Below are 26,499 nucleotides of genomic sequence, written 5' to 3'. Positions count from 1 at the left end.
TTATAGTTTTATATCGTAATAATTTTAAGTTTTTATCGCTAATTAAAGGATTTATTATTTGGAGGTTATCTAGATCTTTAGGTACTGTGATATGTTGTAATAAATAAATGACATTGTATTACAATTCAATTATTTTATATGACTTTACTAACCTTGCTTTTTATATTTTTTCGTGTATTATCATTTAATTTATGTCTAATTTGAATTTTAATAAATTATTAGTGAATATTAATTTGATTGCATTAAATAGTTTAGAATTATATTAAACCAACGTTTGATAACCAATCCATAGCAACGCGTGGCCGGTGCATCCTATATATAAGCACGATTCAAAATATATTTTGCAATAACTATTTAATAGATGTTTGCGTAGAAGAGAGAATATATATAAAAAAAAAAAAGAAAAAAGAAAAAAGATACGCGTCAATATTTTTCATATACCCTGGGCATCGATATTTTCAAGCTCGAGAAAGAGTGGTGTTATAGAGGTGAGATTATTTGTGTAATCCCAGCAGCTCGGTGGGGAGGGGGAGGGGAGCTGTGTATCGACGAAGCAAAGCAAAGCAAAGTAAGTTTATTTTTCATTTCGATATAAAAACACGCACACGGGGTGTAAGATTACGATGCTTAAATCGGATAGATAGGTGTTCTCGTTCGTTTAGTGTTTCGTGAAACGGTTCGCTATTATGCCAGTCTGATAATCTCGTCCTATCTAATTAGGTTTCCGCTAGGGCAGGTGTAAAGTATCGCTGACCGTACGATCCCTGGGATCGGGCCATACGCGATTTCTGGGATTTTCCTCGAAAGCCAGATTTAATCTTGATATATATTTATCGTTACACGTTTCTATCCGACGTACATTTTCCCAAGCAGTTAACTCGGAAAATACCTTCTTTCGGTCCTTTGTCTTATGAGAGAAAAACAAGGTTCCCCCTTTATTTTCCTGACGTTTCCTAAACGACAATATATATATACATTTCGAAATAAATTATTTCAAAATGGTTATATATATTTGCCGGTTGAATTAATACGATTTACTACTACTATTACTAATAGCTTGTATTATGAATATTTGCTGATATAATCGTGTCGTACAATCGTCACGATTGATAGAATACTATATACCTATATGCATATTAATGAAGTAGTTTTAGCGAACAATATGCATATACGTCGTACGTATAAGAGGAAACCGGTAGTCTATTACTCGTGAAATTTATCCATAGTGACATGAAATATAAGCGAAACTCGCATTACTCTATCTCTCTCTTTCCGACTCAGCAGCATCTCGTATAAGCTAACAAGTTGGCGAAGAACAAGTAGCTAATTAAGTACTTACTGAACAATACCTAGGTTGCGTCCAAACATGGATCGATAACGCGTCGCCCTGTGGCGCTTAAACGCGACATCCTTATAACAGATGCGCATAAATTTCTCGGGGATAAACATTATACACAATTGAAACAACATTGTTACTAACTTAGAAACGTTTTCCTATCTTCAACCTCGTAACTTTACGATTTATACGAAAGGATTTGTATCATAAAATAACAAGCGTAACAGCATAAAAAGGATTTTTTAAATATCTAATTTAGCTTTTTTTTTTATGCGTATATAATAATATAATTAATAAAATACAAGGGATGTGTTTGAATAATCGATATTTTTCAATAATAAGAAGATAATTTAATTAGGCAAACTTTAGGAATAATTTATATTCAAATTTATTATCAAGTAAATACTCTAAATTATTATTATTATTATTTAATTCAATAATTATTATTAAACTTTATAAATAATTTATATTGAAATTTATTATCAAGTAAATAACTAATCTATTGAATAATTATGATAATAATAATAATAATTTTTATTCTATTATATTGAAATAATGTATTTCGTTAAAAGATATGTTGAAAGAATAGTCATCGTGCCATTTATACGTGGGAACAATATTTTTACTAATTTAGAAACTTTACCTATTTTCAATTTCATAACTTTACAGTTTATATGAAAGGATTTGTTTTTAATATCTCTTTTAATAAATTTTTTCTACACATATATAACATAATTATCGAGAAACAAGAGATGCGTTTGAATAATCGATATTCTTCGATAACTAAGAAGAGAGAATTTAAATAGCTGAACTTTATGAAGAATTTATATTCAAATTTATAATCAAGTGAATTCTAATCTCTCGTATAATAATAATAATAATAATAATAATAATAATAATAATAATAATAATAATAATAATAATGATGATAATATTATTAATAATAAATTTAATCCTATTATAAAGAAACAATGTATCTCGATAACGTGTTCCTTGTCATGTTGTTTATGATGAGATGTCATTTCTAGGCCACGTGTTTTTGGTACACGATAACAAGTTTAATAATTTTGTCTATAAATATATCTGTTTTTTTCTTTCTTGTGTTTTAGAGAGAATATATACAGGGTTATGTACCAGCTCTTGCAATCTAAATAACTCCGAAAGTATGATAGTAGCAAAAAAAGTGAATGAAAAGGAGAAAAGTTGCATGAAAAATTCAGGACTATAATATGACATTAGTATTTTTTTTTTTTGCTAGGTTGAATCATTTTTCAGATTTATTCTTCAATTTTATTTCTTTTTAAATACAATTAATAGATATTTTAAAATATTACAAGGACAATTAATAAAACAAAAGAATATTTAATTAAATTAAATAAATATCTATAGATAGAATGTGAAATGTTAAGAGTAATGAAATAGAGTAACGTAAAAAGAAAATTAATCAAATAATAAAAGAATATTTAATTAAAATATCTATAGATAGAATATGAAATGTTAACACGATGGTTGTATGTATCAGCGATCGATCATCGGTAATTTGTATTTAGATTGACGTAGAAACGCGTGGTGTACGTGCACAGCCATAGGATTAGCAGTTTCGCCGGTCAATAGCTTGGACAGGCCTCGGCTTGGCATTTACGTCAGATCGTGCATAACGGTTATGCGTGTCAGACGACAACTTGCGGTAACAACGTGCATCGTGTCTAATCGCGCACGAAGAGAGACAGTGAGAGAGAGAGAGAGAGAGTGAGATAGAGGAACCAAGCTTGAATCTCTGCTCCTGTACGTGTTCATACGAGATTAGAGAGTTTCGTGAATGTCAAAGGACCTATTCTGATCACAAACCTTGATTTAAACGACAACAATGCGATATTTTTTAAACAGAAATATCTCAAAATGATGATCATGGTGGTGTATTAAATACATCATGCAAACGATTTAGATTTAGATTTTAGACGACAATTGATTATTATTGGAAAATATTTCACTAGATAGTATATCCACGAGTTTTTTTCGTTATTTCATTGAATAATTCGAAAAATGCAAGTTTTTTTTGCATGGTTTCTCATTAAAAAAAAAAAAAAAAAAAAATACAAATAAAACATATATACAGACTATACCTTTGTGCTGTCCAACGTATAATATAAAAACTTTATTTTTTTGTTTTAAATATATTTGTATACGTAGTTAGTTATCACATTACATTGAATTCGAATAAAATAATCCAAATCTATTATTACAACCGAGTGCATTACAAATATCGAGAATTGTATGTTGGGAAAAAAAAAAGATAAAAAGAATGACAAAAAGAATTGAAAAAAAAATGTAAAGAAAAATGATACTTTTACTCGCTTAAAGTTCTAATCAACTGGACGTTTTTGTGATCCCCAAAAAAAGAAAAGAAGCAAAAACAGAAAAAAAGGTAGTGAAATAAGTATCAAAAAAAAAAAGGTAGGTAGATAGATAGGTAGGTAAGGTTGGATTGGTAGGGTTTAAGTTGAGGAAACGTACTTCCGACGTTATCACGTTCTCCAAAAGCTGGAGAGACGTTCTCTCTGACAAATGGATCTCTGGTTTCCTAGCTCGAAGTCGATGTCTTTCGTACGTGACGCCATCGTTCCCGACGGATAGCTGCTAACCGAGATGGATGTTGGACGACGATTTCCTAGGCGACAATATCCCCCTACTACTACTACTTTGCTCTATCTCTCTCTCTATCTTTCTCTTACCCATTCAAAGTTCACATGTACTTTCGAGATAACTTCCAAGGCCTAGAATTCATGTTTTCATGGTATCCTTATATGCTTCGTATTACCAGATACTAGGAATCACAGTAAGTGCGATATCGAATATCCTTGGGCAGGTCCGACCAACCAGAAACCTAAAGGGTTTCAGCCCACGACTGATTTCAAAGTGCAATTCAAACTGCATGTGCTGCTTTTAACATGAAAGACGCCCACCTCTTCTCTCTCTCATTCTCTCTCTCTCTCTGTCTCTCTATCTCTCTATCTCTCTATCTCTATCCCTCTTAATCTCGTGGTTTCATATGACAGCATTTGGTTAATTCGTGGTAGAGCTTCTTCCCCTTGCATCTATGTATAGTACTTTATTCGATATTCTACTACGGTTAGTAAAGGAAATTATTCGTATGAATTGTATACATCTCACGATTTTGCGTATATAATACATTCATTAAGCTAAAAATCGTATGTAGTTGGTATTAAAATTGTATTTTCTTTTAAAAAAGATCGGTCATCTGCTTTAATATATAGGACAGAGGGAGGGGGAGGACAGGAAGTTATTCGACACACGATATTTTATTGTATTCCTATTTATGAATATTCAATAGGATCGATCCTACTACTACTACCACTACTACTATATATGTTTTGACTTTATGAGATATTTAATATTTCTTTTTTTATGACAATGCACTTACGCGTAGGTTAGCGTTGCAAATGATTAATAAAAATCGTACGAAATGCACGTTCATTCTCGTAAATGCGTTTTAATGCAGTATTATTATATCTGGTAAAATGTGATGTTGGTTGTTGAATTGTTTCAAAAAAAAAAAAATAAAAAAAAAACATAAACGAACCGATATATTGGAAAAAGAACCAAAAAACTTCATAACGTTTCTCTCTCGTTCGGCATAAGCTACGAAAAATCGAATACGCATGAAAATATAAAAATTCTTGTTCCTACGTTTGATACCATTTCCAATATGAAAATGTCATGCGAATTTTTACACATAGTTATTTCTTTCCCCCGACTGTCGGTATTGGTGTCTGCTGTTATACATATATACATATATAATATATATAATGCATATAATGTAATAATATTTTAAATATATTATTATTTTTTTTTATCTCTTTTTTTTTTAATTTTCCATTTCGCAACTCCGCGTTTCGTAATTCCGCGCGTATCGAACAACGTGGAATAAAATGAAATAAAATATGAAAAGAAATATGAATATAGAAAAAAATGGTAAAAAAAAAAATAAAAAATGGAGAAGGATTGCATAGAAATGTGCGATGAGAAAAAAAAATATTATTTGACCGTAAAAAATAATGAAATTGTACTGGAGGATGAGGAGGAGGAGGAGGAGGAGGAGAAATTTGGTACGGATGAAAACAAGAAATAGGTCGAACAAATTTGACGTAGTAGAAGCGTCCGTTGATTAGAGAGGATAATGACGGGCAAGCAGGATTACCGCATTAACGCGACAGTCAGATCTTTTAATTAACGTGCCGCAATGTACATACAGTAGAGAACATTCAACGTGTGTATAGCTATATAACACGCTTGTATGGATACTCTGGCACATATTCATATATACATCATATATACAGACAGACAGTTTGTTCTACGGTTATATTATTTTCCAGTTAGAATCGAAAACCAAAGGTATAAACTAGCCAAGCCCCACGGTGGTGAATCAAATAAAAGGATGGTAAAAACAAACGAAATAATAGGCGAACGGTATTGCGCTATTCTATACAAACACACGCAAAAAGAAAGAAAGAAAAAGAAAAAAGAGTAGAAAAAAATGTTTAAAATTTTGGCAAATCCTAGTTGAAAACGGTAAACCGGTTGTTTTTTTTCTACGTCCAAAAAAAAACAAATATAACAATAAACAGAAAGCAGAGGAATGATCGTGATGGGAAAGAAGAGGGGAGGGGGTTGATCGTAAAAAAGAATTTCGTGGGAATAGTCATGACTATTATTTCTTTTTCTGTAACTTTCTTTTGATACTGTCTGATCACTTTTGATCGTGAATTCTATAGCTTTCATTCCTGTCTGACAAGCGAAACGACGTTTTATGGATAACGGATATTAAGCGTAAATTCAATTTCACATGCAAAACGATCGATCTTGCGTTATTACACGAAGCTCGTATATCTTCTAGGGGAGACCTATTGCAGAGCTTTCAAATTATTATTACACATCCTTTTGTTTCGTATCGTAATTTGAGATTTTTAAATAATCAATCTTTTGCATCTCTAGTTGACCATGATGCGACACGAAAATGCATTTATCTTTTCTATTATACTTTTTCTATAATATATATATTAGATGTACAACTTTGCTTTTGCGATTTTCCTACAGATGACTTATAGAAAAAATGACGAAAGCAAAATTGTACAACCATTGTATTATCTTTATATATACAAATTCTGTATCACAATGTTTATCTATTTATAACTCCGAAATTACTCAACCGATTTTAATGAAATTTTTTATTATTTTGTAATATGTTTCAACTTAGAGTATAGGATAGTTGTTATCACGATTATTTTTAATTTTTTATTGCTAATTTAAAGATTTGTTATTTAAAGGTTATTCAAAGGTCTCTAGGTACTGTAAGTTTTCAATAGATGGCTCTATATTACAATTCAATTATTTCATATGACTTAACTAACCTTGCTTTTTATATTTTTTTCGCGTATTATCATTTATTTTATGTCTAATTTGAATTCCCATAAATTATTAGTGAATATTAATTTGACTGTATTAAATAGTTTAAAATTACATTAAAATTAACATTTCATAACAAAGCCGCAGCAACGTGTGGTCGGAGCATCCTATGTATATACATATATATTTAAAATATATATTTTGCAACGATTTATATTATTCCTGTGTATACATGGTTAAATATAATATTATTAATTTGATATCGATATCGATTAGAAACGTTAGGGAAACGTAATATTGTTCTCATATTTGATTCATAATAGTATTAAACTGTGTTGCATAGAGAATTTAACCCGTACCGAATTCAAAGTTGTATATGCCGATTGTGTCTTCTAATCCGGATACGTCGATTTGAAATGTAGGTTCTCGCATGTTACGCTTGCCGATCCCAGAGAAAGCTCGCTAATATTTCATGCTGACAAGCAGATGCTGCGAATCGAAGCGGCTCGATGTATATCGATAGAGAGAGAGAGAGAGAGAGAGAGCTATCCGCAAACGATCCGCAAACGATCCGTACCTTAACTCTAAATCAATCCCCCAAGGACGTCGCAGTATTCGTAGTATAGTATTCGAAGATTGCTTCGACGACAGAAACGTCCTTTGACTTGAACCTCTCTCTTTCTCCCTGTCACTCTCTCTCTCTCTCTCTCTCTCTCTCTCTCTATTCGAGAAGATTTACCATTTTCTCTGTAATAATCTACGATTTCTTCTTCTATTTCCTTATTCCTTATCGGATTCGTAAAATATTGCATCTCTTTTATACCCTATATATATATATATATATATCGTAAAAAATTCAAACAAAGTCATCCTTAAATATTCTCTTACAAGTTACAATATTACATTTATCTTGAAAATTGTATTCGTTTTCTGTCATAGTTCGTAACAATAGTATATCAAACAGCATTTTGATGGAAAGTGTATTCCTCATTCAATTTCAAAATAACAAAGTAAAAAAAAAAATAGAAAACGGTAAAAAGGATGACAAAAAGGAAAAAATGAAAATAGAAGTAACGAGATGAGGTGGAGTTCGGTTGAGAGAAATTCGAAGGGCTGTTAGTGCTGCAGGTTGGAGGCAGCTGCTTTTAAAGCTGCGTGTAACGCGAAACGTTTTGGTCCTGTCACGATAAGAGCAACTGAATTTGCTGAAATGTATATAGAGACGCGTGGGATACGAACGTATGGAGGAAGACGAGAGATATAGACATTGTAGGAGGAACAGAGAGAGAGACACTGGGATACTGCTGGGGATGCTAGGGATGCTGGGCCAATGGACCGAACCGGCAGATTATCGGATTAGCCGGCATATCCATGCGCAACGTGGACAAGCCGGTCGCGTGAATAGCACGCGAGCTATCATTCACTCCTGCACCATCCTCTACCACTCCCCATCCACCCCCATCCACCCCCATTCACCCCCATTCTCACTCCTCTTCCTCCTCTTTCAAAGTCGACTCGCACGCTTCACCGGACACACCGCGTGTATCCGAACAGGATTTTCCGAAATTAAGGCGGGAATTGCACGACACCCAAAGTCCTTCTCCCTCGATTGTGTGCATTCTCTCTCTCTCTCTCTCTCTCTGTCTCTTTCTACCTTTCATCGATTCTTTTTCTAATAGGAAATGACGTTTACGATGACTCGGAAAATAGGATCAACGAAGTATATTTTTATGGGTAGTTCATTTATCACGTTAGATTTATTTCCAATTCATTATCGATTATTTTCCTACCAATAATTGTTGGACAAACGTAATATAAATAATAGAAGATTTATTTTTAAAATGTTTTTTTTTTTCTATTTTCAACCCAAAGAGAGACATTTATGCTTCTTCGATGTTTATTTTACTACCTTTCAAGTTGTATCGCGTAAAAGAGTTCTTTTCTTTTTTGTTTAGTTTTCTTTTTTTACAGAGGATAAAAAAAATCTTGTAATTTTTTATCCTCTGACAAATTTATATAGATAAAAGAGAGAAAGAAAAAGAGAAAGAAAAAGAGAAAGAGAAAGAGAAAGAGATTATATCACGAATCGGAGTTTTGCAACGAGTTTACTTTCGACTTCAAATAACTGTGAAATAACGGGCTATGCAGTGGATGCGCAAACAAGTCGATGAAAACACTGTGTATCGATAAAAATATCCGTTCATATAATATCTATAGATGCATATATGTACATATATCTATATATATATATATATAAACATACGTATATGTATACATAGAATAGAGGAAATATTCGTCCTATCCGTTTCGTTATGGGCTCCTTACTTTTGTACGATCCTTTCGGCCACTACCCTCCATAAGAATTTTTATCGATAATAGCCTATCGATATATATATATATATAAAACTACTTTCTATTCTCGTTTTTAAAAGCTTCCCGTTTGGAAGCTGACTCGAAACTCGTGTTTTATTCCAGCAAAACTCTTTTCTTCTTTTTCTTCTTCTTTTTCTTCTTCTTCTTCTTATTGCTTTAAAAGTGGTATAGTCGGCAAAGTAAAACAAGCGCGAGTTTGAGACGTAAGAATAGAATAGAATAGAATAGAATACAAATTCGTTTTCGATGATTCTCAAAGGCAAAGAAGAAACTCACCCCCTTTTCAAGTATTTTTTTTTTTTTTTAGTCTGTTACGTATTAACATGGAACAATACCTTCGTTCACTTTTATGGATATTTATTTTCAATTTGTATTGTACGAATAGACAGATTGTTCTCATAATAATCGTTCGTAAAAATATCATATTTTTCTACAAAGCTATAATGTGTGGTAACATTTTTACGTATATTATAGTTTTCTTCGAAATTGTTCTTTAGATATAAAAATTCTGTGTCACAATATTTGTCTACTTATAACTTTGAAATAACTCAACCGAAACTCAATGAAATTTCTTTTATTTTATGTGATTTGTTACTTAAAATATTTAAAATATAGGATAATTTTTTTATAACAATTATATTTTTATTTTTTATTGCTAATTATAGGATTTATTATTTAAAGCTTATCTAGTGAATATTAATTTAAATGCATTGAATAGTTTAATATTATATTAAATCAACGTATTTTAACAAAACTACAATAACGCATGGTCTAGACACCTAATATATATAGATAATATTTTTTTTGGGTATAAAATATAGTATTATTTCTAGAATAAATATTATTCATCGTAAAAATAATAGGTCTCGTGCGTGCAACGGCCCGGAGTTAGATCATCATCATCATCATCTCGTCGTGTACCCCCTTTAATGCGTACACGTATATAATGGGATAACTTGAAAAGGGAAATTCTCATGGTGGGTAAAAGAAACGAAGCACGAGTCGAGACGACGTTCGGAAAAATTTCTCTCGTAAAAAGAGAGAGAGAGAGAGAGTCGCATGTAAGAATAATGTCAAGAAAAATCCAAGGGAAACGAGTAAGATGACGTGATGGGGTGTGAGCAAGAGAGGGAAAAAAAGAAAAAGAGAAAAAGAGAAAAAGATGAAGAAGGTGTGTTGCCAAGAGGAGAATAAATGTCGTGCTGACGTCTGGTCGCGCGTGGTGTTGTCATAAAAAGGCTGCAGTAGTCAACGTAAACGCAGCAACCGGATTGGACAGACGTCTGTTTGCAAAGGAACTAACGCGAAATCTTCAATTTTATTTTATCTTTTTTTTCTTTTTTCTTCTTCCTCTCTTTTTTCTATCTAAAAATTTATAGCCACAAAAAAAAAAGAAAAATAGAAAGAAATATATATGAAATAACGTTCATAGATTTATGTTAGTAGTAAAGAATTTTTGTATAACTAAAAATATGACGGTAGTTCTATACGATTTCAAAATAATATTCGAAATATTAACAATACTTTTGATTACACAGATAACTTTTATAATTTCGTATTTAATTACAATCGATCGATCAAATTTGCGTAGAATTTAAAATTAAAATTTTAAATTCAATACAAATATGATTCATCGAATTTCACATAGGTTCTGCTGGATGTGTACATGCATATATAAAAGTAATTTCAAATTATTTTTATTTATTTTATAATTCGAATATCTATGTGCGTTATCTATTGATTTTAATTTAATTTGTTCTCATATCTATATATATATATCAATGATGAAATATTTTCAATTTTCAATTGAAATGGAGATAAAAAAAAATTCAACGAAAAATTACAAGTTTGTTTTATTTGAAAGATAATCGAAAGAGGAGATGAAAGGATCGTCTTGAAACATCGAAATGTTTTCTTTTTATTGTTCATGATAATCGTCTTTATTTTACGTAGAATAATCACTTTAGGTCAAAGACACGTGAAACAATGGATCGAAGAAAGGTAGTGTGTAGGAGTAAGAAGGGTTGAAGATAGAAGGGTTGGAGTTCAGAATAAACGTGTTCGCGCGGATAGTTTGAATTCATCTACCTTGGCAAGTATTATGGAAAATCGGATCAAGATTATCGTAATGGACTTTTCGAGAGGCGACCATCGTTTAATCAGGTTATTCATCGGAATCTATATTCCCTTTCTCTCTCTCTCTCTCTCTCTCTTTCTCGTGTTCCCCTTGTGTTCTCATCTCTTTCTATTTCTCACAGTCCGTCTAGCTACTCTCTCATCTAAAATTTGGTACGATCGGATAAGCGGATGGAATAGTAGTATATGTATATTGAACTATGTCGAAGAACGTTAACGAGATATGGATCTTCGGCTTATTTAGCTTCGATGGTACGATGATGATTCCTCCTTCTCTCTCTTTCTCTTTTACGCTTCTTCCTTTTCAAAATCAAGCATGGTTTCAATCACTATTATTGTAGATTAAAGCTTCTCTTACCTATCCTTACGATATTTCAATGTAGTATATTTTCTTGAAGATTTTCAATACCATTCGTCTTTTCTTGTTTTTCTTTTTGATAACACAAGTGAACCATCGTTAAGATAAAAACGTTCTAGCCTAGCTCCTGATACTAAAGAAAATCAACGAAACGCTCACGTTCTAGGGGTCTCTCTCTATTCTCAATTGCGTATGAAATATAAAATCAGAAGTTTATTTATAATTTATTTAAACATGATTGATTATTTTCGAATTGGTTGTGGAATTTCAATAGAATATTATTTGTATAGTATGCAATAGATATAGCAAAGAGAGAGAAAGAGGAAGAAAAAGAGAGGAAGAGAGATAGTTAGAGAGAATGATACGAGATGGTTGATCGTGCAAACGACATTTGACGGTGTCGAGAAAAGGAAGGAAGAAGAGGATGAAGCAAACGTAGGTGAATGACAGTAGCGACGTTGATGCCGAATAGAAGCACCAACGACGAGGTAAAATCGTCAACGAGAGAGGATGACGAGCTGGCCTCGCGTGAGATCCACTTATTCAATCAGTGGCATTCAGCTTGATATAAACGCGACCCCCGTCATAGTCCTCATCGTCGTCGTCGTCGTCGTCTCGTCATCGTCGTCGTCGCATAATCGAACACACACATTCGTCAGAGCAAAGTGTCGTCTAGTCTCTTGATTTTCCTCTAACCATATCGACCACCCATCGTTCGCTATATCTGTACTTCACAAAATAATACTCGTTAGAAATAAAAAAAAAAAAAAAAAAATACAAATATATATTTAATCAAGAAAGCACGGGGGAGGTGAGGTCTAATTGCGAATCCAGTTGATTCGATAAAATTCTATCAAATGTTTCCCTCAAATTGTTCTGCTTGTTTTTTTTATTCTTTCCATTTTTTTTTCTACCTTCATTTTGTTATTTTTATTATTACGCGAAAAGTCGTGGAAAAAATTGATCGTATTTCATTGTTCGGTGTTCATTTTTTATCCGATATGTTACGTTACTTATATTAACGAAAAATATACAATAATAATCGTGGAAGCGCATACTTGGTTTATTTGTATTCTTCATCGTCATTATCATCATCAATGTCAGTGAATTTGCATCGATGTCACGCGTATTTGCTGCGTTTTACTTTGTTCTGTCGAAGAACATATATCTCGCGTAGAGAAAGAATAATATTTGTAAATGTTCAAAACATTTCTATCCTTTTGTTTATTTAATTAAGAACATATATATACATATATATATATATAATATAATGTAATATAATCATCGGATGTCAAAACGTAGCTTGTATTTTTTTGTTTTCTTTTTCTTCTTATTTCTTTTTTTGCTTTTCTGTAGCGACGCCACTCTACCTGTCTCGTTCTTTCAAAACCTACCCTCATAATTTTTGCTGTATAAAGATTTCTACGTATACGTACACGTGCCCATGCATATATACATATATATATATATATATATATATATATATATATATGATAGAGATAACGGAAGGTAGAACGAAGGGAAAGAGAGCATTGCGATGCGCGTGAAAAGAGAAACGAAAATGGAGAGAGAAAAGTAGAAGGGGGAAAAACAAGTTTGCCAGGAGGCAACACGTTTGTATTCGCTTCTCGAATCGTATTCTACAATTTTTTTTTACTTTTTTATTATGTTTTTTTCTAATTTTTTTTTTTTCATTATTTTTGTTCATTTATACTTATTCTTTTTCTTCATTTTTTATTTCCTACGGGTACTGCCAAAACTATGAGAATTACAAAAGAGGGAGAGGAGTGTGAGAGTGTGTGTGAGAGAGAGAGAGAGAATGAGATTCTCGTAGGTAGATGAGAGCATGCAAGTTAACTATACCAAAATTCAAATAGCTTGAATTTTTGTACAAGCCCTCTTTTAAACGCTGAACTCTTTATACTGCAGTATTTAATTCATTCTTTTACCTAGCCCTGATTTTGTTAAAAATACCTCCCGTTTTATTTTTTTTTTTATTTTTTATTTTTTTACTTTCCCCCCTTTTCATTTTGTATTCGTATTCGTATTCGCACACGGCGGCAAAGTGAATTTAATGAATTTTATATACGTATTTTTATTATTCTTCTTCTTTTTTTTTGTCTTGCTTTTTTTTTTTTTAATTTCTATTCGATGAGAAAATATAAAAAGACTCGATAAGATTGAATTTCATCGCTATCGTTGTAAGTTTCATTTACTTTATTGAAAAGTAATATAAAATGTTTATTATGTGTGTGTGTGTGTTTGTGTATGTGTATGTTTGCTTGTGGAAAATATAATCGTAAAGAAAAAAAAAAAGAAACTGATAGAACTTTAAATTCTTAATGAAATTACATTCTTTAAAAAAAGCGTAGTCATAATAAAACGCTCGTAATTATTTACAGAAGGAGTTTCTCTTTGTGTGTCCGATGAAAAAAGGATTCGTAAAAAATCTACGAAATTGAAAGTCGCGTTATTATTCGAAGTACAGTTTTTTTTTCTTTTTTTCTTTTATATACATTTATTTCTTTTTTTCTTTCTTTCTTTCTCTTCTTTCATAATACTTTTGCAATAAAGCAGAGTAAAAAGTTGAGTTCTTTTTCATGTAAAATTTGTTAACTAAAAATCTCATGCAGTTTTATATTGAATGTTGCAATAAGAAATGAGAAGAAGAAGAAGAAGAAAAAAAAGAAAATAAAATAGATCAACTTGTTCTCGCTTGAAATTGAAGGCAGACGAGTTGTGTCTGCTTTGATATATTTTTTTTTATTGAAACGAAGGGATAGTAGTAGGGTAGATGAATGTTATAGGTATTTCAAGAGAGGGAGAAGGGGGAGTTGGTAAAGGGATGAACAGAGGCAAACCACGAATGTATTAGATGAAACGAAGCAAGGATGCTGTTTCTGTTGCTGTTGCTGTTGCTGTTGCTGCTGCTGTTGCTACTCGGACTCGGTGTGGTATGGACCGAGTCAGCATCGGTTTACAAACCCAGCAATATTCGTAATTGCGCACGCTCTTTATCTTTCCCTTTGAGATATCCCCAAGCCAAGGGTATTTTCGTAATTATTTTCAGTTAGCACGCAAACGCACATTTATATATATATATATATATATATATATATATTAGTATCTACACTACGTGATACACAGATATATAAATGCACCTATGCGAGTCACGTTTTGAAAAGAGCTCCTCAACAAGGAAGCAACGTTGATGTGTGTGTATAGTAATAGACTTTGTTCAAATGACGAGGGTGCAAAACCACCTTCACGAGTCTTTTCTCAACTTTCTACGTTAATACGTACCATTCAATGTGTAATATACATATATATGAACATGCGTGTATTGCGAATACATTGAAAGACACATATGTGCGATCGCATTAACGAGGAGAGTTTAGAACCTTCGCGTTTAAACGAATAAGAGAAGAGTTCTTTTATTTTTCTTTCTTTTCATAAATTCTACCTAACGATTTTTATAAGGCATTACGGTTCAACGAATAGAAGAAAAGAATTAATTATTATTTAAATTTTAAAAAAGAAGAAAAAAAAGAATGCATGTGTGTAATCTCTACGATAAAATTTTACTACGCGTTTAACAGAGATGGAACCTCGAAGAAGAAGATTTTAACATCGGTTGAAATGTGTTCTACACGTGTGCAACCACCACCGGATACAGTAGTCACAATTTAAGATGCAACTGAATATACGTTAGTCTAGTTAAAGTGCAATTGCATTCCCAAGCGCAATCGTAAGAGCAAATTATTCCTTTCTGTGCGATAACGCACTTACCAATTAAGTATGTATATGTATATATAACAAGCTAGGATAAATGCACTTGGAAATAATGTTTTTTTTATTTTTTTATTTCAAAACGATTAAATCGTTCGATTGGTATTTCGATAGATTAATTTTTTTTCTTTTTCACATTTTTACGAGCACATTTACGTTCTCTCATCGGTGTTGTAGGCTTGAAAAAATAAAAGAGTTTCCGGGAAACGGGCTGGATAATCGACGCGTCCGCATCGGCGTCCGTGCGAAATCGAATCGATAGGTGATGGTGCTGTTGGTAATGGTAGTGGCAGTGGTGGTAGTAGTAGTATTAGTAGTAGCAGTGCTAATGGCGAATGGTGCCGGTGGATTGAAACGTACAAAATACAGTCGTAATCACGCGAATTTGGATGGTAGTTGGTGAGCAAATAATTGGCAGGTAGAGCAGCGAGCTAGTTCATTGGGATTGTTTCCGGCTCTGTGAATACTTCAGTGACCGGGGGTGCCACACGCTGGATTTCTAACCGCGTCGGCTTTCACGTTTTCGAATTTGAATGGTCGAATATCGAGAAAAGCTGTCTGTCTCGTACGATGAAAAGAAGGTTCGATAGTGTAAAATAGTGTTAGTAATCCGTGTTAGTCGACATTTGTTATTTTTTCTTTTGTTTTAGAAACACGTTGGAAATGTCTCTTGTTACGCGAGTTCGATCAAAATCACAATTTCTAACACGTTCGTAATATTTCGAATATTTTAATAACAAAAAAGTGTCTCTCGATCTATCGATAATAATTTAAATTCTTAGGCATTGCTGAATGTTGCGAGAGGTTGTTTTTCTTTGTGGCAGGGTTTAACGAGAATTACGTGTAAACGATAAAACTACGATGTGTGATTATAATTTTTCTCAAAGAAATGATACACATATACTTAGATAATATTACTTTAATAATTATTAATAAAATTAGGTATAATTTATTATAAAAGATGTTATCCGCAAAAGCCACTATAGTGGAGCATAGTGCCTAAAAGGTTAAAACGAATTAATAAAAGGACTCGCTAACGAGATCGAATTTGATCGTTTGCAAAATGTACTTGCAAATGAACTTGAAAACTGCACCCCCTTCTCCTCGAGAGAGAATTCCTATTTAGTTAGTAGTACGGGGAAACAGCTCGTCGTCTTTCCCAATATTCCAAAGTCTCTTACGAATTTGTTAAATCTTGCAGAACTTGGAAAAACGGTATAAAGGATAAAGGAGTCTTGTGCCAGGATCTCGATATTTCTGTTTACGTGGGTCGAATGCAATTCCATGGTAGTCGATAAAATCGCGACGTGCATTGGTAGGTACGTGTTTCAAGCTCCTTCACCCAATCGTTCACCTACTGCAGAGGGAAAGAGAAAGAGAGAGTAAATCGTCTTCGTAGCCTTTTCCTTCGACACACACCCCGTTCGTTCCAAAACGACGAATTAAGAAGTTTTGGCAACGAGACATCCTGCGGTAATTCGGGATTCGATCAAGCAGCTGCCAACCCTCTCCACGTTTTTCAGCCATCCCCCTCTTTTTCTATCCTTCCTCCTCTTTCTCAGATGAATATATTGCCTGACTGATGAAAATTTCTCGACTTGGCATAACTTCGACCGGTATTCGCCCTAGTAGGCTCGAGATTACCGGAAAGTCGAAACGTTGAGAAACTCACTGACGCGAGAAAATATTCGATGCAGAACGAGAGTCTTCTATCCACGGTTTTTTTTCTTTCCTTATTTTCCCCTTTTCTATGAAAGCATAACCCGAGCGAAACGACTTTGCTATAAAGTTCAAAGCTTATTTTCTTTTCTTTTCTTTTTTTTTCTTCCATACGAATCCAACTAATTTATCATATTTCATTTTCATTCATGGAAATTCTATAGAAGGTCGTATTCTCGTAGAGGAATATTGGAAAATCATTCAAATCTTCGTTTTTATTTACGTACCATGTTATTATTCCAATATTAGTTATGACAATAATAGTATCGGATGTTGTGGTGGTGGTGAAGCTCGTTGATCGTATAAAGTTTTTTCTTAGAACTAATATCGTATTGACAGAAATACGATTCGATTGTCTCAATAAATACTATGAAACCCGCTTAAACGTTCAATATCTACTTCTTTCTGACAAGTAGATATCGATTTAATTGAAAACCATCTCTGTGATGATAGTTCTTTATAGATTCAATCGATTTAAATATTATACTAGGAGAATCAAATAGGTTACATATATTAACTTTCGTTAAACGTTACACCATCCATTTATCAAAAAGAAAAAGAACTATATTACATATATCTCTCTAAGATAAAACTTGACGGTGCTATTTTAAAAAACAAGTTTACAGTTGTATCAAACGCGAATTTTATTATTCTATGATAAAGTACAGAGAGAAAGAAAGAACGAAATTGATTTTTTTTTGTCTTCTTTTAGATTTAGTACTGTTGTATGTTCGTTTGTTGAGTACGTGCTAAGATAACTTGATACCTTCATCGAAAGATCACACGAAAGACGAAAGTCACGCGTCGAGGAAATTGAAAAGAGCTTTTTCTTTTCGTACGTCCTTGTGGCGGACGCGATGCAGTACAAAAGGCGAGAGCACCTTGCAAGCGAACATTGTGCAAGCAGGTTCCATGAAGCACGATGCCTGAAACGTGCTGCTGTAACTCTCTGACAATCCGTATGCACCTACATCCACTAGTACATCCACTATCCTAGCTCGTTTACGTTTCTAGAGTAAAGAATGAAAGAGAGAGAGAGAGAGATAGAGAGAGAGAGAGAGAGAGAGAAAAGGACAGAAAGAGAGGCCCTAGGGTATTTCAATATTCCACTCGCATGTTATTCTCCCCTCCTTCCTTCCTCCAACTCTATTTCTTTTGCACGCGATAGTAGAATTTTGAAAAAGAAGGACCATGAGTACTCGACGAGCCAAAAAAACAAGATGAAAAAAAAAATTAAAGCAAAAAGATAGAGAGAAATTTTTTGACGAAATATAAAGTGTTATATATGCTGGAAGAATAGAATATACTCCTAAGAGACTTTTGAAAATCATTGAAGACAATTCAGCACATTTTACAACTCATATAATACATATGGAATATCGTAACTTTTGGTTACAGGTCCTATTGTTTCCAGAAGAAGGTTGGGCCAGGAGTGCGAGCAGTTCCTATTGGACATTGACACCGTTCTGGTGGAGTCGAAGTCGGTGCAAAGTCGTTGAAGTTGCTGGAACCAGAAGGTAAATCATACATAATATATAATATATAAAAGTACAGTATATCGCATTGTTGATTTGCGATGAATTCCTCAACTATTCAATCGATTTTAATCAATTTTCTTTTATTTTGTGTGATTTTTTTCTAATTTAGAATATAGGATAATTTTTATAGTGATTAGTTTTTTCTAGTTTTCAATAGATAGCGCTATATTGCAATTCAATTATTTCAAATGTTTTTTTTTCAGATTTACATATAACATAACTAACCTTGCTTTTTATATTTTTTTAGTGTATTATTATTTTATATATTCCATTCTAATTGTGCTATTATTTTGTATGTTTTTATAATTTACTATTAAACTAGGTGTTTCCGATTACGCGTTGCATGGCGTAATAAATATAACAAATGCATACATATATAATAAATACGAAAATAATCATACATAAATATATTTCAACATTCACGCATAGTCTTCATGATTTTGAAATCATTACTATACCTTAGCCTTTATAGTCCACTTCTCGATACAAGTTTCCTGTAATATTTTGAGTAGAAAATGATGTAGGAAGATTTATGACCATAATTTTGGGTTAGGACTAAATTTCTATAAATTTTTGAAGACAGGAGAGAATCAAGGCTCACGTTGGAGCAGGGTCGTGTCCCTCAAGTAAAATTTTCTTAGCAAAGAAAGTATCTAACCGTTACCCTATTATTTCGGAAACTATCCTAAAATCATTCGTGTTAGTAACCCTAAGTGCAAGGAAGCTCAAAATCAGAATAATCGAAGCGAATATTCGTGGATAATGGCTTTGATCTCAAGCAATGTTCCATTCTCAATGCCTTTCGAAACGTACGTAATATCAATGCGACGATAATGCGGACTACCAACGCTAATGGGGTCAGACGAGAAACAACATGAAACTGAGAGAGAGAAATATATATATATATATAGAGAGAGAGAGAGAGAGGAAACGAGATAGACAACACATATGATGTTTCGAAGCTGATCGTATTCCTCTGGCAAACGGAAATTCGAGCTTGTACAGCTTACGTGGTTGGAATATCTATCAAGGCCGTTTCGTTCGTGCGTTAAAGTTAAACCGAAAATGATGAAAAAGAAAAAAAAAAACAACGCCGACGCCACTGTGGCCAGTAGTTTCCCCCTTTTTTCTTCTTCATCTTCTTCCTCTTTATTCCCCGTTCTTTTTTGCTTATTCTTTTTCTTTTTATCTACCTTCCCTATCTTCTTCTTCTTCTTCATCTTCTTCTGCTTCAACTAAGGTACCTTCCTTACCGATCCCATTAACCCTTAGAGAACTCGAGAGAACGAGCTGAATTTTCGATGGCCTTCGACCTTTATCCGTTCATTCTATTCCTTTTATTCTTTCTTGACTCAGAATGAAGCCATTTTTCTCCGTTTAACTACCATTGTCCTGAATATTTAAAGAATTCTAAAGTAGGTAGGTACTTTTTAAAGGAGATTCTTTTTACTGACTATAAAAAATAAAAAAATAAAAGAACTTTTTTTTATTACCCCAGCATTAGTTATCGTGTATAACTATATTGTTACATTAATCACAAAATGAGTCTAGATATATCGTAACACGATTGGATCGAATAAAATGTTATGTTCATTTTAATACTTTGCATTTTGGAAACTTTTTTTTTAAACATATTTGTTAATGATTCATAAATAACATGTCATTCTATTTCAAATTTGTTTGATTCATTGATGAAAATGAAATGAAATTAAATCCCTTAAAATCTTGACTGCTTTGTTCACTATGAAGTGTAACTTATAATAGTTTATCAAACATCAACAAGATACAAAGCAGGAACCATCTCTTCTTTACTTACAGCCCACTTCTTTGATCTTTTAGGTTAGTTTTTCGAACTAATTAGAACTTCATAAAAGATTCAGCAAGCTCATTTTCAAGAAAAGTATGTATCGTTTTCATATCATATAGACTTAAACGAGATAATTAATTTTGTTAAAATATAGATATTTTAAACGTACGTTTAAATGTTTGTAATTGAACAATTTACAGTAATTATAATAGATTTCTAAAAAAAAAAAAAACTCATAGGAAAATTATAGGAAAAATAAATTATAAATAATAGTAAGAATAAGAATAAGGAAAGATAGAGCTTTTACCAATGTGATAATTGCCATGTTGAATTGTGCATTGAACATTTCAAACATTATCAAGATATTATAATAATTATATTAATTTTAATAATTAGAACCCATTTTTTTTCATGATTATCAATCCGTAGTAACATAGAATTCTTTTTGAAATTCTTTATTCATGCAAAATTGTTTCCTTTTTTTCATACTTTAAAATATTTTTATTTTACTTGTCCATTTAATACAAATGGATAATTAATAAATTAATAAATAATATTTATAATTAAATTATAATTAAATTATTTATTAAATTAATATAATAATAAATATAAATATAAAATATATATATATATATATATATATATATATATATATATATATATATATATATATATATATAATTAAATTAATTAAATTATAATAATAATATTAGTAATTAATAATAAAATTTACAAATAAATTAATCTCGTATTAAAAATATTTAATATTAATTATAAAAGTAATTATTAATTAATGATTTAATTAATTAACTATAAAATAGAAATATATCTTCAAGGATATAATTAATTTATTTAATAATACCCTTTCGTCTTTCTCTATGTCTCGCGATGAGATAACGTAGAAGAAAAAAAATAGTTCAATAGGTTGAATAAGATTAGGTTTTTGGGGGAAAAGGAGGTTGGTTGGTCGGGGAGGGGGAAAAGTCGTAGCAAAAACGTATCACCTTAGGAAAGTAGGACTCGCCTAAGTTTCCTCTACGAGCGTAGATTTCCAAAGCCGTTAAGAGCTTGGGTCTTCTTTGCCAGCCGAATTGATAAGGAGCTCGCGATTTATTGCGATTCATCCCTTCTTCGATTCCAAGTCGCGAAAGTAGTCGAGGCATTAGTTGCTCCTTTGCTTCGATTGCTTCTTTTCCACCATTCCTTGCTGGATAAAGCTTTGAAGAAAATCGAACTGAACAAAGGAGAGAGAAAGAGAGAGATAGAGATAGAGAGAGAGAAAGAGAAAGAGAATTTACTTTCTTCGAAACAGAACGTCCTTCAATGACCTACTTTTATATCTCATACTAGAAACGTCATTTTCCGATGGACATTTTCCGATGGACCAATAAGAAAAATCTTCGACTAATTGAAAATTCTATTGGAAAATGTAATATATCGGAAATGAAAAGCTTAACATTGTAAGATTTAAATTTAACCCTTTATCGGTCGTAAGTCAAGTGAAAAGTGACTAACAAATAATAAAAAAAAAATATTATATTAATATTATTAATGTTATTTTATTAATAATTAAACAATTATTAATTTTATACATTTGTAGTATTCCTTGCAAAAAATAAATAAGCTATTCTTATAATACTGAACAGTTTAATTGCATATTTACCGAAACCACTTATAACTCATGTGAATCTTCAATATAAAAATCTGACAACTGATAATTATTATTATAAATTATCGTAATTTAATTCTTCCTTATTTATTTTTAATCAAATATTTAAACTATTTAGAAACCTATACGAGTTTATTTTTCTTCCTATTTTTCTTATATTTAAAGTGTACTTATAGGAAAATGTTTTATTTATTTTTCTGCTTTTTTAAGGAAGTATTATACTACAAATGCATGATAAAAAATATACTCTTGATCACGTACGATGTAAAGAGAAATAGAAAGAGAAGGAAAGAATGAGTGTGTTTGGGTGTTTAAAAAGGTTATCTATACTATATACCTCGTCATAAGATCTCGTTCCGTGCATATTTTCTTAGAGTTTACTTAGCACTAGATGAAGTTTGCTCGAGAGTGTAGGAGTCTTCTCCTAACATCTCTAATATGTATCTCTATTCCTAAATGAAGTTTCGTGACTCACATCTCGAACGATGATGATTCAACGAGTGACCGACCTTAGCAAATAAACGTTCCTTGCTCTCTTGAAAATCAACTTATTACTCATATATATATATATATTAACGTCATCTATCATAGCTAGTAAAACGCATGAAGAGTAATATAGGAAGATGCTGTATGCGTACTTAGATTTGCTATTTATACATGGATTTATTTGCAAAACGACGCACCATCAAAGGTATTTCTATCAGGTGATATCCTTCTACCATTGAAGAAGAGTTTATATACAGTCTGTATATTTCTCTTTTTCTTTCTCTCTATGTTCGTTTATATCGGGTTAGGAAAATCCGCTTACATTGGGATTTCTCTAGCAACGTATGTTACTCTACATAGAAATACGTGATTAATGTTGAATAAAGAAAATGTTTACTCTTATGATATTTTCCTGGAAAACAGCATAAATCGGGGAGGAAAAAAAATATATAAAGTATTCGTTATAGAAAATGCCGGATAATTTGATGTTTACGGATCAAAAGAAAAAGATATGAAGAAAAGGGAAGGTCATTTAAAAACATATCAATTTTATGTACAAGTTATCCGATTTCTTGGCTAATACATAGAAATGACTTTTACGACATACAGATTATATATCTACGTATTGTATATATAATAATATGCAGTATAGTATCTCTCTCTCTCTCTCTCTCTCTTTCTCTTTGTGCATTCCAATGAAATATATAGTAGATTCTCTTTAACAATACAACGGTAGTTGGGAATGAGACAGAGCAAGTTCGATTATTATCACGTTCCCATTATTTCATTAATTAGAATCGTTCTTGTGCACATGGCATATAGGAGACTCGTTCGCACAAAGAAACAAAGCATGGCAAACGCGATTTCGAATAAAATTTTAATTAGCGTCGATGCGAACGAACGCGCTATTACTACCGTCACACTATTCTTCCCTACCAAACAACGACCAATACCACCACCACCACCACCACCATCACGATCACCGTTGTTATATTTATGATTTCTCTGATTAGAAGCGACGCTGGGATGTGAAAATAGGTGAAAAGGGGGATTGGGGGAGGAGGGGAAAGAAGAGGGTGAATAGGGAACTGATAAAATCGACGCTTTTCGATAAATTGTTCACGGTAACGCGTCGTTGATTCAACGCAGGATTAAAATTTACCACCTCTCGCTATGTTTTTTCTTTATTTGGGTTTTTTTTTATTTGCAACGTTCGATATCGTACCTCTTTCTCTCTCTCCCCATTATCTTCTATCTAACAGCAGTGAGAGAGAAAAAGATAGAAATGCATTGATCCATCAAGAGGCTTCGATCTGTCGTGTTGCAAATCGTTATCGATGCCCAACATTAATTCTGACACATAGCCTTGGCTTTAGATCGCATTCCTGGCACACTAAATTAGGTTATTTTAAATAACGCCGCATCGATGCTTCCAATCAACGGTTACGGGATATAAACGTACATATTCCCTGTATTCCATTAGTTTTGCTACGTTATTTGACAACTCATATCTCTCTACTCGATTATTATTATTATTATTACTATTATTATTTATACTTTGATAGAATTTTATATGGCAGTTTGCTTTATCATATTCCCATGATTAAAAGGAAATACGAACTGCAAACAATACGACAAGCTTAATAATGAAAATATTCTTTGGTCAATATTGAAATAATTATTCGCAAACTTTATACTCGTATATAATTGCAATATCATAAAAATTCGTATGAAAGAAATATAAAAAAAAAAAATCTGTGATTTAAAGAAAACTGTTTAAAGAATCTGGATGAAAGAAGTCATGTGATTTGACAAATAACGAGCTAGGTATTGAAATTATTCCTTAAACCATATTGAAATAATTATTTACAAACTTTGTATTCGTACATAATTCGTACATAATTGAAATATCATAAAATCCAGATGGAAAGAAAAACATGAGAAAAAAAAACGACCCACAATTTAAAGAAAACTGTCAAAGGGATGTCTGGTTGAAAGAAGTCACGTGATTTTTGGGTCAACGACTCGTATCGACATTTGTCTCGTTCTTTTGCCGAACACGCGTACTACGTGGGTAGTAGTCTTGTTACATCGAACTCGAGTAACATGGTAAAGAAGGAAAAGAAGGAAAAGAAGAAAAAGGAAAAGGGAGAAATGAAGGAAGGTCGTTGGAGCGATTGTAAGAGGACGCGCCGAAACCAACCGAGGGTGCTTTTCTACAACTCGGAGAACGACGTAGGTGGAGGTGGTGGTAGTGGTGGCGGCAGCGATAAAGGTAGAGGGGGCTACGGGGTTGACGGGGTGCTTGATACGCCCCTGGAAAGGGTGACTCGAGGGGCTTATTCCGGCGGCCGCTTGAACCGGCGACGATCATTAAAAGTTTAAACGCTCTCCATTGAAGTGCGCCGGATCCGACACTCGTTTTAAAATCCACTATGGCGTCGGCTGCTTTGACTTTCTCTATATTTCTTTCTTTTTTCCTATTTCTGTCTGTATGATCGTGTTCACAAAGGACAAATCCTAGATCTCTTTATTTTGTATATCCTTAAATTCAACCACGTGTTGTTCAAATTTCTTCCAAATATTTTTTACATATTTTCTACAGTTTTCTTCAAATTTTTGTATTCCTGGATCAAAAAATATTTAATTGATGTTCTGAAAAGATAAATGAATTACAGAATGCAATTGGATGCAATTTGCGTAGAACGATAAAAAATGCGACTATGAGAAACAAATGAAAAGAGTCAAACGCTTGTAAAAATTGGATTAACATCAGGATAGTATCATTAAATGAAAATGTTCTTTGCAGAAAGAGAAAGAGAGAAAAGAAGAGAGAAAGAGAGAGAGAGAAGAAGAGAGGCTTATGTTTTAGAGTGTTTCACACGTAATTCGCGTACGGTCACGCGAGGACACCGGTCGTTTATTCGCTTTTCTTTTCTTTTTTCTCTTTCTCTTTCTCTTTTTCTCTCTCTACTCCCTACCCCTATCCCTATCCCTCTTTCTCTCTTTTTTCATTTCTTCCTTGGCACTTAATTTTATGCGAGCTAAAGTGGCGCTCCGGAGCACGGAATGGTTAGAGTAATGGGATTATCTTGCATACGCTTTTGCGAGAGTTCCTTTCATTAAAATTTCAAAACGAATTGCCCGCTCTACGTTACGCCTTGTAAAATTAATACTTGCGTTAACGTGTGGGAAGAAGAAGAAGAAGAAGAAGAAGTAGCAGAAGAAGTAGTAGAAGAAGAAAAAGAGAAGAAGGACGTAGGAGTCTTCTTCCAATGAAGATTTCTTTTAACTCTTCATTTTATAACGATAAACTTACGGTTTGTTCCGTTTAACTACCACCCCTATAATATTTTATTGAAATGTAAGAGTATTATAATAATATGTATTTTTTTTTTGTATTTTATGAAGAAAAATCTAATCTCTTTCTTTTTCTTTCGTTTTGTTAATGATTAGTACTGTAATTTGCACGTGTCGCTAAAGAAGTCTTCTTCCTTCTTTCTTTTTCTTCTTCTTCCAATAAAGATTTCTTTTAACTCTTCATTTTATAACGATAAACTTACGGTTTGTTCCGTTTAACTACCACCCCTATAATATTTTATTTAACTGTAAAAGAATTATAATAATACGTATTTTTTGTATTTCACGAAGGAAAATATAATTTTTCTCTCTCTCTCTCTCTCTTATTTTGTAAATGATTAATATTGTAATTCGCACGTGTCACCAAACTCACGTATATTCGTTAGTAGACAACATTCGAAATGACGTGGTATGTATATATATGTATATATATATATATATATATATATATATGTATTTAGTAGGTTGGGAGGAAAAGTCCGCAGAGAATCTAGACTCGTAATA

General features: G+C 32.4%; 1 protein-coding gene across 5 annotated transcripts in view; it reads left to right on the top strand.

Annotated features, from left to right (window-relative positions):
* Positions 1-26,499, top strand: part of LOC107065748 (uncharacterized) — a 78,514-nt gene that overhangs the window by 37,563 nt on the left and 14,452 nt on the right. For all 5 annotated transcript variants that reach the window (XM_089172877.1, XM_015319712.2, XM_089172876.1 and 2 more), the window contains one exon: positions 18,534-18,652. In XM_089172877.1, coding sequence (XP_089029003.1) covers positions 18,534-18,652 — 119 coding nt within the window. The remainder of the gene's footprint in view (positions 1-18,533; positions 18,653-26,499) is intronic.

Source organism: Polistes dominula, unplaced genomic scaffold, assembly GCF_049000335.1.
Source record: "Polistes dominula isolate Pdom_NZ unplaced genomic scaffold, Pdom_raw_medaka contig_23, whole genome shotgun sequence".
NCBI lineage: Eukaryota > Metazoa > Arthropoda > Insecta > Hymenoptera > Vespidae > Polistes > Polistes dominula.
This window is presented reverse-complemented; position numbering and strand designations above follow the sequence as displayed.